The sequence below is a fragment of the Thalassophryne amazonica genome, unplaced genomic scaffold, assembly GCF_902500255.1.
Source record: "Thalassophryne amazonica unplaced genomic scaffold, fThaAma1.1, whole genome shotgun sequence".
Lineage (NCBI taxonomy): Eukaryota > Metazoa > Chordata > Actinopteri > Batrachoidiformes > Batrachoididae > Thalassophryne > Thalassophryne amazonica.
The window spans coordinates 46,927-63,376 of NW_022986335.1; the positions used below are offsets into that span (position 1 = coordinate 46,927).

At 42.2% G+C, this 16,450-nt stretch overlaps 1 protein-coding gene across 1 annotated transcript in view; it reads left to right on the forward strand.

Moving 5' to 3' along the window:
* zgc:158376 (uncharacterized protein LOC100101643 homolog) overlaps nt 1–15,672 on the forward strand; it is a 56,978-nt gene extending 41,306 nt beyond the window's left edge. The window contains exons 5-8 of the mRNA XM_034165601.1: nt 9,494–9,657; nt 9,886–10,047; nt 12,166–12,387; nt 14,688–15,672. Coding sequence (XP_034021492.1) covers nt 9,494–9,657; nt 9,886–10,047; nt 12,166–12,387; nt 14,688–14,956 — 817 coding nt within the window. The 3' untranslated portion in view covers nt 14,957–15,672. The remainder of the gene's footprint in view (nt 1–9,493; nt 9,658–9,885; nt 10,048–12,165; nt 12,388–14,687) is intronic.
* The last annotated feature ends 778 nt before the right edge of the window (nt 15,673–16,450 follow it).

Below are 16,450 nucleotides of genomic sequence, written 5' to 3' on the forward strand. Positions count from 1 at the left end.
TTTGTTTGTTTTTTTGGTCACAGAGAAACCTTTGGCTCCTTTTTTTCCTCCCATCACTCTTTTTTTCAACCTTGCACACACATGGGTGAACTGCAGCCTGGCCAAACTCTGCGGAAGTGTGGTTTTTTTGGGGGGGGGGGGGACCGCTGTTAAAAGTTCCTCAACTTCAAAGCATGTTCTGATGCTGCACTCAGCCCACAAAGACAGGACCAGACAGCAGAAAGATCACAGACCGACATCAGTGTCTGCAGTAAATGGTAAATGGACTGCATTTATATAGCGCTTTTCCATCTGCATCAGACGCTCAAAGCACTTTATAATTATGCCTCACATTCACCCCGATGTCAGGGTGCTGCCTCACTACACACCGGGAGCAATAGGGGATTAAAGGCCTTGCCCAAGGGCCCTTAGTGATTTTTCCAGTCAGGTGGGGATTTGAACCCATGATCTTCTGGACTCAAGCCCAACACCTTAACCACTAGACCATCACCTCCTCCCCAACTCCCCTGCAGTAGCCGGCTGATAACAGCAATCCCTCATGTGACCACTAATAAAATAATTGTACACCTACCAAAAACTTGAAAGCCTTGAATGTCGTCATCTCCAAGATTTAATTTCTCACAATATTGCTTTCGATCTTCGGGATCAAGAGTTGACACGTAGTCTGAAGTAATCTTCCCGTGCGTTTTCTCACCGCATGTTTGGAGTCTGGAGTTTTTTGCCTACCAGCCTGTGTGCACATTTTCCCATGCACTGCAGCATGTGTCTTTACTCTCTGTAAACGCTAAAACCTTCAAAATTACTGCATTATTTTAAAACTAAATCATATAGCTGATATTTTCACTTTGTAAAATGACAGTGGTGACATTAATTTCAATAACTTGTCCGGAATTAGTTTGTTTAAAAGTTTAACCATTACTGTCTGCATGTGCCTGACTCATGTGATACGTCTGTAAGTCTGTATGGTGTGAAAAAGAAATAATTATTTTTCTTCTTTTCTCTTTTGCTGAGAGAAGGTTGATCTGAGACAGAAGCGCTGGCTTAATAGCTGCCAGTGTACTGGAGTCAATACTGAAAGTTATCGGTTTAGCTTTTAACTGTAACTTCCGCTAAATTTTATAGGGGTGTATCAGTTTAGCTTTATAAAAGTTAACTTTTCAGTTAGGGGATTAAAGGTTATCAAATCAAATTTTTGGTTAGCTGTGCCCACCACTGTTTACCATGAGTGAGTTAAGTGTCATGTTGGCACCATGAGTGAAATGTGTAGTATGTTTAATGTCTTTCACAACTGTCTCTGTCAAATTAAAAGCGCCTGAGTACAGCAGAATGCAGAACAAACGTGTGTGTGTGTGTGTGTGTGTGTGTGTGTGTGTGTGTGTGTGTGTGTGTGTGTGTGTGTGTGTGTGTGTGTGTGTGTGTGTGTGTGTGTGTGTGTGTGTGTATTGTTTCGACCACACAAAAAACAAAGAGAACTGACATTTGCCGTTTGGTATGCTTATGTATTTTAGATCACGGATGAACGTTATGAAAACAAAGTTAATAGAACAAATATTTTTGGAGAAATTAACAATTTTATCTAACCAATATACAGTGGACATTGTGCTGCAATACACCATGGGAGTTTAGGGTTTTAAATGTTATTGCGGTTCATGATTGTATATGTTCCATCCATTGTGTGAAATCCCATGGTGCCTTAGTAGGAGCTTGGAGAGATTTGTTGTGTTGCTGTGGTATTTTTCTTTAAACCACAACATTTTATTAAAGGTTTTGTCCATGACAGCACAACCATCACATCAGTCTCACTGTACTTTTGATTTTGTTGCTTCATTTTTACTACATGGTATTTATATTCAAACAAGAACATCAAAAACACACAAAAGCAAAAGGAATAAAGTAACAGAAAAATAAGTAAATAGAAATAAAATAAAGTAATCAAACCTTTTCTTATCAGCTTGGGTAATTCAGTTTTGTATCTTAGCCTAGAATGCTAGAATCTGATCCCAGAAAAGTATGGGTACAATTTGACATGGTCAAATTGCGCATTAAGTGCACATGAAGCAGGAATCGTTTGCAAACCGTGTAATTTCGTAGCTGCCTCTAACACCTTGTACACCTGTTGCTACAACTATTTGCGCACACCAGTGGCTGAATGACAGAGTATGCACTGTGCGAGCCCATCAAGCCCTCTCGTGGCAGGTGCCGGCCAAATTCCAGGTGACACGCACGAACATCTAACACCGCTCGCATGGCACTTAGAAAATGTGTGGCCATTCGCACCCTTGACATGACAACAGACTGCAGACAATCACCGTCGTACTCGCAGTGAAATTTGTCTAAGTGCTCCACGAGTGTGGCTTTGGTGTGTGTGCTGAACTGACAGGAGGTGTGGCTATTACAGAAGCAGCTGTGGAGATCTGTCATTCTGGACAGATCTCAACAACTGACTACTGTGATGCACGTGTCTGTTTGCTGTCATCAAGTGGACATAAATAAAAACATCACTATGGCGATGGGCCGCAGCAAGCAAGTGTGCGAGCGCATGGCGCGCACATGGACAGCCTGCCCCCAGCTTGAAACAGACCATCAGATCATAGCACGCAGCAGGCGATCTGACTGTCATGTCACCCACATGAGGTCTGTTCCACATGACGCAGTGTCCTGCGGCGTGCCATCCGCAACACATGCGTGGACCGGCAGGACATGCGCCAGCAGATGTGGACATGAATGAGATGCACGAACTGCTTCTCATTCATGTCATTTCATGACTGTACATCAGTGACCATGGGTCATCTACAGAGGAACAGACGGATCATATTTGTATTGCCTGCTTGATGACAGGGATTTAATACAATGCAATGTTTTTATATGGCGTGTCGTTGTTGTTGTTTATTTTTATGCGTTCATGTGCTTTCTGATATGAGGCAGTGTTCAGCACCATTTACAGGACAGCAATGGTAGCTCACTTGGTAAAGCTTCTGACTGCAGTCAGAGCTTTTGGAAGGCGCAGGTTTAAATCCTGTGGGTGACATGTATTTTTAAATTTTTTTATTTATTTATTTTTAGCTGCATGATGTATAACTACATTGCGCAGCTGCTGGGGAAAAGCTGTTGTGTTTCTGCATGCACGGAACCGTTGCAGCATGTATTTTTATTTATTTATTTTCTTCGTGCACTGTGTTCCCATGTGCACGAACTGTCGCACTAGCATTGTGCACGCCTGCCCATCGGCGCGATGTTTCGTGGTGCGCACATACCAATCAATCAATCAATCAATTTTTTTTTTATATAGCGCCAAATCACAACAAACAGTTGCCCCAAGGCGCTTTATATTGTAAGGCAAGGCCATACAATAATTATGTAAAACCCCAACGGTCAAAACGACCCCCTGTGAGCAAGCACTTGGCTACAGTGGGAAGGAAAAACTCCCTTTTAACAGGAAGAAACCTCCAGCAGAACCAGGCTCAGGGAGGGGCAGTCTTCTGCTGGGACTGGTTGGGGCTGAGGGAGAGAACCAGGAAAAAGACATGCTGTGGAGGGGAGCAGAGATCGATCACTAATGATTAAATGCAGAGTGGTGCATACAGAGCAAAAAGAAAAAGAAACAGTGCATCATGGGAACCCCCCAGCAGTCTACGTCTATAGCAGCATAACTAAGGGATGGTTCAGGGTCACCTGATCCAGCCCTAACTATAAGCTTTAGCAAAAAGGAAAGTTTTAAGCCTAATCTTAAAAGTAGAGAGGGTGTCTGTCTCCCTGATCTGAATTGGGAGCTGGTTCCACAGGAGAGGAGCCTGAAAGCTGAAGGCTCTGCCTCCCATTCTACTCTTACAAACCCTAGGAACTACAAGTAAGCCTGCAGTCTGAGAGCGAAGCGCTCTATTGGGGTAATATGGTACTACGAGGTCCCTAAGATAAGATGGGACCTGATTATTCAAAACCTTATAAGTAAGAAGAAGAATTTTAAATTCTATTCTAGAATTAACAGGAAGCCAATGAAGAGAGGCCAATATGGGTGAGATATGCTCTCTCCTTCTAGTCCCCGTCAGTACTCTAGCTGCAGCATTTTGAATTAACTGAAGGCTTTTTAGGGAACTTTTAGGACAACCCGATAACAATGAATTACAATAGTCCAGCCTAGAGGAAACAAATGCATGAATTAGTTTTTCAGCATCACTCTGAGACAAGACCTTTCTGATTTTAGAGATATTGCGTAAATGCAAAAAAGCAGTCCTACATATTTGTTTAATATGCACTTTGAATGACATATCCTGATCAAAAATGACTCCAAGATTTCTCACAGTATTACTAGAGGTCAGGGTAATGCCATCCAGAGTAAGGATCTGGTTAGACACCATGTTTCTAAGATTTGTGGGGCCAAGTACAATAACTTCAGTTTTATCTGAGTTTAAAAGCAGGAAATTAGAGGTCATCCATGTCTTTATGTCTGTAAGACAATCCTGCAGTTTAGCTAATTGGTGTGTGTCCTCTGGCTTCATGGATAGATAAAGCTGGGTATCATCTGCGTAACAATGAAAATTTAAGCAATACCGTCTAATAATACTGCCTAAGGGAAGCATGTATAAAGTGAATAAAATTGGTCCTAGCACAGAACCTTGTGGAACTCCATAATTAACTTTAGTCTGTGGAGAAGATTCCCCATTTACATGAACAAATTGTAATCTATTAGACAAATATGATTCAAACCACCGCAGCGCAGTGCCTTTAATACCTATGGCATGCTCTAATCTCTGTAATAAAATTTTATGGTCAACAGTATCAAAAGCAGCACTGAGATCTAACAGAACAAGCACAGAGATGAGTCCACTGTCCGAGGCCATAAGAAGATCATTTGTAACCTTCACTAATGCTGTTTCTGTACTATGATGAATTCTAAAACCTGACTGAAACTCTTCAAATAGACCATTCCTCTGCAGATGATCAGTTAGCTGTTTTACAACTACCCTTTCAAGAATTTTTGAGAGAAAAGGAAGGTTGGAGATTGGCCTATAATTAGCTAAGATAGCTGGGTCAAGTGATGGCTTTTTAAGTAATGGTTTAATTACTGCCACCTTAAAAGCCTGTGGTACATAGCCAACTAACAAAGATAGATTGATCATATTTAAGATCGAAGCATTAAATAATGGTAGGGCTTCCTTGAGCAGCCTGGTAGGAATGGGGTCTAATAAACATGTTGATGGTTTGGATGAAGTAACTAATGAGAATAACTCAGACAGAACAATCGGAGAGAAAGAGTCTAACCAAATACCGGCATCACTGAAAGCAGCCAAAGATAACGATACGTCTTTGGGATGGTTATGAGTAATTTTTTCTCTAATAGTTAAAATTTTGTTAGCAAAGAAAGTCATGAAGTCATTACTAGTTAAAGTTAATGGAATACTCAGCTCAATAGAGCTCTGACTCTTTGTCAGCCTGGCTACAGTGCTGAAAAGAAACCTGGGGTTGTTCTTATTTTCTTCAATTAGTGATGAGTAGAAAGATGTCCTAGCTTTACGAAGGGCTTTTTTATAGAGCAACAGACTCTTTTTCCAGGCTAAGTGAAGATCTTCTAAATTAGTGAGACGCCATTTCCTCTCCAACTTACGGGTTATCTGCTTTAAGCTACGAGTTTGTGAGTTATACCACGGAGTCAGACACTTCTGATTTAAAGCTCTCTTTTTCAGAGGAGCTACAGCATCCAAAGTTGTCTTCAATGAGGATGTAAAACTATTGACGAGATACTCTATCTCCCTTACAGAGTTTAGGTAGCTACTCTGCACTGTGTTGGTATATGGCATTAGAGAACATAAAGAAGGAATCATATCCTTAAACCTAGTTACAGCGCTTTCTGAAAGACTTCTAGTGTAATGAAACTTATTCCCCACTGCTGGGTAGTCCATCAGAGTAAATGTAAATGTTATTAAGAAATGATCAGACAGAAGGGAGTTATCAGGGAATACTGTAAGTCTTCTATTTCCATACCATAAGTCAGAACAAGATCTAAGATATGATTAAAGTGGTGGGTGGACTCATTTACTTTTTGAGCAAAGCCAATAGAGTCTAATAATAGATTAAATGCAGTGTTGAGGCTGTCATTCTCAGCATCTGTGTGGATGTTAAAATCGCCCACTATAATTATCTTATCTGAGCTAAGCACTAAGTCAGACAAAAGGTCTGAAAATTCACAGAGAAACTCACAGTAACGACCAGGTGGACGATAGATAATAACAAATAAAACTGGTTTTTGGGACTTCCAATTTGGATGGACAAGACTAAGAGACAAGCTTTCAAATGAATTAAAGCTCTGTCTGGCTCTGTCTGTCTACCAGCTGCTCCGATGGGTGTTGCCCTGGAGTTGTACATATTTTCACTATGTGTGAAGGGGCCTTAAACCATGGAACTGCATAGTGTACATTCTCAGTAGTCCACAGTTTCTGAAAATCCATATGGTTTTTTAAAAAAATAATAAGGTCGGATACTTTTCTAACAGACCTCGTATATTATTCTTTCAAGTGGTACGCTAGATAACATCTGCTTAAACCAAAGGGTGGCGCTGGGTCTGCTGACGTTTTCCAGGTCAAGGCTATGCACTTTTTTGCTGTTGAGACACAGATCTATAAATACATATTCAGTTTTGCTATAGTTATGCTTCTCTGGGTATAGAGCCATCAGAAGTAATTTTGGTTCTAGCATAATTTGTTTAGAAATTATCTTTTCAATTATGTTCTTTAACGCCTCCCAAAATATTGTAATTTGCCTTCATTCCCACATACAATGTATTAATGTTCCTCTGGGGTCACACTTTGTACATATGTCTGGTATATTTTTACTGTTTTTATTTAATTGCACGGGTGTAACGTACGCATAAGCCATTTAAATTGTAAAACTCTGAGACGACTATTTGCAGATATTGTATGAGCTTTAGCACATGCTTTTTCCCCCACTCTTGCTTGCTTAAAATTTGTGTCAAATCTTCATTCCAGGACATTAACTTATGTTTTGAATTCTCTGGTGTGTTAGATATCAACGTGTTATTGAAATTTGATATGATGCCTTTTCTTAAGGTCTCTTTAACCTTCGCTTTTTCCAGCGGTGAAAGGGGACATTTAAGATTGCTTAGATTTGCTTTCACAAACCTTCTCAGTTGAAAATATTTAAAGTAGTGTTTTTTTTTTTATCAAGATTATACCAACGTGGTAAAGCCCCTTTCACACCGGGCTTGCATACAGTTGCCTTAAAATGGGTATGGAGTACGCTGGAAAATTGTGCACATTTGGCGTAGTCCCTGTGCAGGCTGATGTGTGATGGCGCATGCTTGCGTTCCTAGACTTGCTTATAGTAGTGTCTGGTTGCCTTAGGCTCTGTCAAACCATTTATTAAAAACGCTGGCATAAATTAATGCAGCTGTCAGACCTCGATGACCAGCGTATGCCGACAGCCCGTTCCCACCGAGTGGTTCAGGTCTGTGCTGTATGATGTGGTGCGGGTCAGAAACAGAGTAATTTAATGTTTTTATTATTATTATTATTATTATTATTTTATTTTGGTGGATCATTTTCATTGTGTACAGAGTGCTGATGAGTCTGGCTGTGGTAAACGATGCAATGAATGAAGTGCTGTGACTCTTTAAACTTTAAAAATACCAGTTGTTTTTTGAACAGGTCCGCTGATCTAATCAGACCTGATCAGGTCTGTGATGACCTGAATATTGAAGCGCTGTGATTTAAACTTTTAAAGCACCAGTCAACCGCGATTAGTTGTGATCAGACCTGATCACACTGACAGCGACAGCGTTTAAAAGTCATCACTGCGTTTCGGTACCTGATCAGTCAGGTTGTCTGATGATCGCACCGACAGCGCTTTAGTTTAAAGAGTCACAGCGCTTATTCAGGTTTAATCAAACCTGATCGCGGTCGACTAGCACTTTAAAAGTTTAAATCATCACAGGGCTTCTGTCTGACTAGATGTGATCAGAGCACGACACGGGCATCCTCTGATAAAACACATCTGGAGCAGAAAAACCACAGAGGGACTTTTTTTAAAACACTACGTTTCCAGTCACAGCAGTAATTAAAAGTATTTTCAGACATTGTTTTCCAAAATCAGGAGCTTTATGTGGATACAGTGTTCCTCAGACTGTGATGATGGATTGGACTAAAGCAAACAGGTAATATTTAATCCGTGTGCAAATGAAACAGTCTGTCTGCATGAAACAGATTGCATCGTTCAGTCTGCTGTCCCCCCCCCCCCCCCCCCCAAAAAAAAAGTGGAAAATACTGCCATTTAAACTCACAGCATCAAACATTCTGTTTCTTGTCAGTATTCTAAAGGGAGCGAGAGAGAGCAAGCGAGTGAGTGAGAGAGACAGAGCAAGCGAGCGCTGTCTCTCTGCTCTTTTTTTCCAAGACCTGCTGATTCTGTTCTTTAGATTTCTGGATTATGAGTTGAGGTTCGATTACCTGTTGTAAGCACACAGAGGCGCTGTGGGCTGCGTGGATCATGCAGCCACACATACAGTTCACCTGTTCTTCTCCAGCTGATTCACTCTGGATGAATGCAGTCAGTTTTTGGATGTGTACAGCAGCACCGTCTTGTGCTGACCTGCTAAAAAACTGTGTGCTTTCTATGCAGAAAAAATTGAACAGGTTAAATTTTTTTGCATCCTCCTCGCGAAGACCTCATACTGCTGCATAGGGAGCAAAAACTCTGCATAGAGCTGTTTAAACTTGACGTAGAGCTGCATATGTCAGTGTAGACTGTACGCCACAATACGTAATTTCGCAAAGAACATAAATCAGACTTTGAAAGATAGACGTCATTAATTGTTTTAAGTCCTCTAGATGCCCATGTTTTAAATATTGCATCTTCTCTTCCTGGTGCAAAGAGTCCATTACTCCATATTGGACTAAATTGTGACACCGTGGTATTTTATTTGAACTTTAAATATACTACAGACAGCGAGCGACTTATTTAGAACATCTCCGTCTTTGCAAAAGCCAAAGTGTTTCTACACTGGGCTGCAATTTTTCACTCGCCAGATTTTTCTCTGCATCCGCCATGCTATGTTTTGTTTTCTGTTGGCAAGTGACAGTGATGTCACAGACAGGCAGACTGAATCAAGTAACAAGTAATCATTAAAAGCGCTAACAAAACCCATCCATCTGGCGTGTTATTTCCTAGTATCGATACAATCGATTTATTACCTTTTAAAATAGTAGATCGATGATGTGGCGTTTGGAAGGCCAACTTGCCGAGCACAGATAGATGTAGTTGGATTGTAGGAATATCAATCGATACATCGATGTAGCAGATGAATCGTTACACCCCTACTATTTTATAAACACTACCCAATCTCGAGCCCGTGGATCCCCACGGGTATCACACTAGTTCACTGTTTAACTTCTAAACGCAGCTGCTGTTTATCAATTCAGTGTTGAGCCTTTGGCTGATGTACAAAGGTGGACTGATGACTTCTCTCCATCTCTCCATCTTTCAGGTGCTGTGACAAGCGGTTGTGGACTCAGATTGACTTGAGTCGACAGCGCTCCATCACCCCGCCCATGCTGAGTGGAATCATCCGCCGCCAGCCTGTGTCCCTCAACCTGGGTTACACCAACATCTCCAAGAAACAGCTCATGTGGCTCATCAATCGCCTGCAAGGTACTGTTTCCTTCTTCAGGAAAAGCTCAAGCTGTGAGCCAAGAAGTGACTTTTTGTGTTGAGTTTTAACCTCTTACTCCAGTTGTGTGTCTGTGCTGTGTGATGTGAGTTAATGAATCCTTTGTTCTGTTTGTGTGATCTGAATTGCGGTGCTGATTCTCTGTGATGTAAACCTGTGTGGTTCCCTGCCCTCATGAGCTCTGATTGTGTCTCCATCTCTGGATTCAGGTCTCATGGAACTGAATGTCTCTGGATGTTCTTGGCCAGCGGTCTCGGCTCTATGTCAGGCCAGCTGTCCATGTCTGCGGCTGCTGGATGTCAGCAGAGTGGAGGAGCTTAAAGATTCCCACCTCAGAGAACTGCTAGCGCCCCCTGCTGACACCCGCACAGGTGTGACAAGATGGGCTCTTAGTCACAGGTCTAACTTGGATAGATAAATAAATATATATATTTTTAAAACCCAGCATTTATAATATTGTGGATTTAAACCCTGTCAACAGCCACATCACGATTTTATTTAGGACTAATTTTACATTCAGGCCATTTTGTTATTTTGATGTTTTTGTAGAGGTTTATTCTCATCACATTTGCACTCATATCTTCAAAACCTTACAGGCTTCTCTGGTCCTCCTCCTTCACTCGTTCACCTCCAAACCTCTTGATATGTCATCCTATAGTAACCCTGCTCCACTCAGTGAGCACCGCTGTTGAGCATTTCTGTTTTGTTTTGTTTCCTGGACTTTTCCAGAAGCTGTCTCAAAGTGAGCAAGTACAGCACATTGTTCAATGGGATATGATTTGGGTGACAAACGCATTGGTCTGGGTTTGACTCCTGGTTCCGCTAACTGACTGTCCTTTTCCCAGTCCACCCAGCTGTAAATGGGTAGCAGCTTTGGCTGGAGGAGTAACTTGTGGTAGACTGTATCTCCCTCTGGACAGGATGCCAGTCATGCTCAAAGTTTTACATAGCCTGGCAGAATTTATTTATTTTGGCCATTTTTTTAAATTTTTATTTTTTTTTAGAGAATATGAGTGATAATACAAAACCTTTTTTTCACTCATGGTTAGTGGTTGGATGAAGCAGTTTATTGTCAAACAACTGTGTTTACTCTTTTTAAATCATAGAGACAGCAGAAACTACCCAAATGACCCAGATCAAAAGTTTATATACCCCTGTGCTTAATTCTGTGTATTGCCCCCTTTAACATCAATGACAGTTTGGAGTCTTTTGTGGTGCTTGTGGACAAGGCTCTCTGATGGTGAAGCTGCCACTGAAAATGCCTTGGACTGTATTTACATCAGTTATGAAGAAATACAAACAGTGTGGCACTCTGTGGTAAATCTGTGTGGAATCTGCATGGAGTAGACAGTTCTCAAAAACTGAGTGACTGTGCAAGAAGGAGAAGAGTGAAGAAAGCCACCAAGACACCCAGACAACCCATAAGAAGTTATAAGCTTCTCTGGCTGTGATTGGAGAAATTGTGCACTGTGCAAATTTTGCATCACCACTCTCAGCTTCATGTATAACTGGGAATACAAAATGGAAAGCTTGCACTTTGCAAAAGTTTTTGTGTTATTGTTCATATTCCCTGAAAAATGTGGGGGAAAAAATTGGCCAGGGTATGTAAACGTTTGAGAACAATTATAAGTACCAACACAAACAGGCTTCAGGGCCAACACAGGACTTATAGGGGGTGTTGGTTCTCCTTTTTTGCATTCTGAGAAAACATCATTTCTCATCATTGCACCTAGTGAGTCAAAACTTCACACATACTTGAGATAGTGTTTCAGAATGCAAAAGATGGAGAACCACACCCTGCGTTTCCTGGGTCAGGCTCAAAACGTCTCAATCACCCCAGATAAAACAAAAACAAAGTCTCAGTCTGAATGCTATTTCGGATATTTCTGATGGTCTAGTGGTTAAGCATTGGATCCTCGTTCAAAACCCAGCCAGACTGGAAAATTGGAAAAGCGCCTTGGACCGGTCTGTGTGAATGGGTGAATGCAAGGCATCATTGTAAAGCACTTTGAGCTTCTGCAGATGGAAAAGTGCTCGATAAATGCCGTCCATATACCATTTATCAAACCAAACTGGTCTGAACTGATTGCAGCCCGTTAGCTCCTCCCCTGGTCTAAGCTCCTCATCTATGGTGTTCCCCTTTCTTAGCTCTTTTCCTCTGGGAGTGTAGCTCCAGTTTAACTCGCCTCCTGCTGTTGTACTTCCATATTAACTCCCTTGTTGTTACTGTTCCAACATTCTCACTTTTAACTGATCATTTTTGTTTTTTTGTTGTTGTTTTCTTTTTTGTTTTTGCAAAGTTTCTTTAAGAGTCCACTCTTGAACCAGTAATTATCCACACTCTGGTCTTTTCTGTTTTGTATCCATTTTTCCATTTTTAATGCTGCAGCTCTTGCTTTATTCAGGACAGTTAAACAGCAAATCTAACTCACTCAGCAGATACACACCTTTTCTCACGCTGGCTCTCTGGTTTGTGGTTGTCCAAGCAGCTCATGGTGAGGCGAGAGTGGGGCGCTTCCAGAATGTGACCGAGCTACGCCTGGCTGGCCTTGAGTTGACGGACACATCGTCACGGCTGTTGGTGCGCTACGTCCCTCACCTCGCCAAGCTAGACCTGAGCCAATGTGGAAACATCACTGACCAGACTGTGCACACCCTGACCTCTCCCATCTCCCCTCTGAGAGAGAGCCTCACCCACATCAACCTGGCAGGTACATATTTGACATATTTAATTTGGTTTCCCAAACTGGACTCATATTGCGTGTTTGGAAACGGAGAACGCTGTTAACCTAGTTAGTATAATGACATGAAGTAGGCAAGTACTGATAGTAAAGCTCAGCATAGAGCAGTAGCAGCTGCTGGTATTGATTTTGAAGAGGATACACCTTCTCTTTTTCATGAAGGGCAGATTTACTGCAGGGCTGCAATACTTTTCAAGAGGTGTATCTAAAAACTGACAACTGAGTGTATATTTGTTGCCAAGTAGAGTAACCTTACTGACACACAAACAGTATCACCTGTCATCAGATGACAATAGTTAATGTATTTAACAATCACAGCGTATAATCACTATAAAGTGTTCTGGTGGCCCCAGAAAGTGTTCACTCACTTAGGAGCATGATGATTGTTGAAATTTGACTATCAGCTGTGGCTTCTTGTTTTGAATTCAGCCTGTGAGACTAGCTTTGATTCAAAGTTTTGAATAATCCATAGACTGATTATTGGCACCATTGTTAAGCATTTTTGGAAGTTGGACTTATCTTCATAACTGTAACTCTGATCTAGACTAATTTCACCAGTCTGTTACAGAATGCTGCACAGAGGCTGCCAGATTAAAACAGTTTCAACTGGGTACTAGGGAGAGCCATCACTCTCAGAATTTTACATCTCAAAATTGGCTGATCAAATTTATACCAAATTTTTTGACAGTGGTAATCCTAGGACAGGTCTTACTTGAAATTCATACAGTGAACAAAAATATAAATGCAGTACTTTTGTTTTTGCTCCCATTTTTCAGGAGCTGAAGCCAAAGGTCTAAAACATTTTCTACATATACAAAAGACCTACTTTGCTTAAATATTGTTCGCAAATCTGTCTAAATCTGTTTTACTGAGCACTTCTCCTTTGCCAAGACAATCCAGCCCACAGGTGCGGCATATCAAGATGCTGATTAGACAGCATGATTATTGCACAGGTGTGCCTTAAGCTCTGCGGGTCAGGCACACATCTTGCAGATGCATTGTTGTGAGTCACATGGTCCTCGCGAGGGGGTCCGTGTACTGGGCTTGGACCCACGTATACCTCCTGACAGTGTTAATTGTAGCTCCTTGCACTTTTTGTGTGAAGGTCATGTTGAAAGGTTCTGTTTTACTGCAAGCAAATATCTGCCTCCAAACCTTGTCGATAATCGGTATCTGTATCGGCTCTTAAGAAGTCAACCCCTAGTGCTTTGGAGTCAATCTTTGCTTTTTTTTATGTGATGTCATACCCTGATATTAAATGTTTTAAATTGATAACTAGGTGTTGTAGTTTAGTTAATCCACAGTCAGCTTCTTGCTTTGAATTCAGCCAGTGAAACATTTTTAGTCAAAGCTTCCAAGTGCACTTTAAGGCTCCAAAGACTCCTCCACGCTGACCTTTTCTTTGAATGATGTTGTGCGACGATCGCAGAATCACACAGACAAAATAAGAGACAAAGACTGTGGAGGTCATTGGCATACCAGTAATTTTTCCGAGTATTAACGGCTAGCATGACGGCGGGTGAGTGGAACTCTTGTGCTGGGTGTGAGTGATTTGTCCATTGTCCAATAAAATGTGATCAAAAAACATAAAATACTATGCCAGAGGGAAGGTTTGATGCTCAAATCAAAACTCAAGGTGAGGTCACCTGATTGTGAAGGGTTTATGACCTTCCATAGGTTTTCATGTGACCAGCAACACCAACCACAAAGTGGGCTTTACTCTCACAGCCAAAAACAAGTGTTGGAACACATTTAAATACATACGGACACTGAGCAAACATACCTATTTATGTTGTTGTATATGTAGCTTGCTCAATATTTTGAGGGAGGGCGGCACGGTGGTCTAGTGCTTAGTACTGTTGCCTCGCAGCAAGAAGGTCCTGGGATCGCTTCCCACTTGATCCTATCTGTGTGGAGTTTGCAAGTTCTCCCTGTGTTCTTCCATGTCCAAAAACATGCCCGTTAGGTGACCTGGCAGCTTTAAATTGACTGTAGTTTGTCTGTATGTGGCCCTGCGGTGGACTGACATCATGTCCAGGGTGTCTCCTGTCTTTCACCCTTTGGCTGCTCGGTAGGCTCCAGCCCCCCGTGACCCTCAATTGGAGTAAGCGGTTGAAGATGAGTGAGTGAGTGAGCAAGCCTAAATTCCTCTTGTGACCGACCGCCCCTGGCATAAAGGCTCAGCGTAGGAGAGATACGCGCTCGTGAAGTTTGACTGGTTGAAGTATTTCATACATCTCCACTGCTGACGTTTTTGTTTGTGTCTTCAGGCTGCGTTAAAGTGACAGAGCAGTGTGTACCACTGTTGCGTCGCTGCACGTCTCTCCAGACCGTCGACCTGCGCTCCTGCTCCCTGCTTTCCACCGAGACCGGACAGCTTCTCTCGTTTCCTGCCCACTCCACATCTTCATCCTTCACCTCTTCTTCATCATCTGCCACCACCACCGTTGTTCCTGCCTGCTCCACCTCCTCCACATCTGCTCCCGTGTCCTCTTCTGCTTGTCCTCATGAAGACAGAACTCTGCTAAAAAACAGCTAAAGCACTCCTTTAGGACATCACACTGCACTCACCATTCATTTGTTCATTCACTGTGAAACGCCTCCCTCCCTCACCACGTCACTACAGACAGGGAGGACGGACGTCTGACATGCAGAGGAAAGCCACATTCTGGATCTTCCTCATGAAGCTCTACACAGCTGAGGTGATTCTTTGTGACATCACACAGCACTCACTATCGTTCTGTCCCTCTGCCTTGCCGAGACACTACACAAAGAAAGGAGGAAGAAGACTTCTGGGATGTTTCTCTACCCTTAAAAAAAATTATGTTGTCAGTGATCACAGAGGTAGAGGGGGGTGGGGAGGGTGAGGTGGGGGGTATTAATATGGGTGGTTGGGGCTGTGAGCATGTAAATATTTGTTCTCTGTACAATTTTACTGTGTGTATATATCTGTAGTTTACTGTAAATGACCTTTAACCTTTGAAATGCCACTCCCTCCCTCTCTCCCTGCACTCTCTCCACCCACTAACAGTTCCTCATGCTCAGCCTTCCACCTGCTTGTTAATGGCTGCAAATCCAGAAAAGAGCTAAATCCTTAATCCAGTGTTAGTCAGAAATTTTTCTGGGTATTTTCCAGCTGCTCATGGTATTAGCATCAGCTCGTTAGCCTGCTACGCCATCACGCAAAGTTTTAGTTTGGTCGATTGGAGCATTCAGGAGAACAATTCTGCTTTGGTCCGTTGAGGCAACCGAGGGTCAGAAATGCTACCGGTGTGGGCTAGGAATGGTTTAGCCTAGCATAGCACAGACATTTAGGGGGTGGGGAGCTAGGCTGTGTTAATGCAGAGACAAGAAGTGGTGCGAGACTTCTGGCATGGCTTAACTTGAAGACTAGATATGAGGTCAAAAATTCTAACCTCCATTCAAAAACTTCTACCATCAACTAAGGACTCATGCTAATGTTTGAAACACTGAGCTCTAGTCTGTCTGCTGGCTTCAGTGAAGAGTCCGAGTGCAGACTCTGTGATGTCGCTGATCGCAGCCACTAACTGCCACATCTCATCCTCACATTTCTGTTTTGACTGGAAAATAAAAACTAATGTGGGAACGGCACATGGACACTCTCAGAGGAATAATGCTGTGGGTGGGTATCTAGGGCCCAATCCCAATACCCCCCCTGCCTGACCGCTTCACCCTTCCTTTTCATTTTGCACCAGAATGAGTAAAATGAAGGAGAAGGGCAAAGTGAGAATTTGGGGATTGGGCCTTAAACTCTCTGATGTCATAAAAGGAAAAATCCTGGGATCCAGATTTTTATTCAGTATCAGAATGTCCTCATTCACCAGTTTCTTAAATATTTATCTCAAGTTCATTTACCTGAAATCAAAAGGGGTTTTATTTATTTTTTTATGTATCTGTAACTGATTGTATCCATCAACACGCTGAGCTGTGGATCAGCAGATGGCGTTTTACCCGTCGCTCTTAGCTGTGTGCTCTGCACATCTTACTGGTTCTTTGGTGACACACATTCATC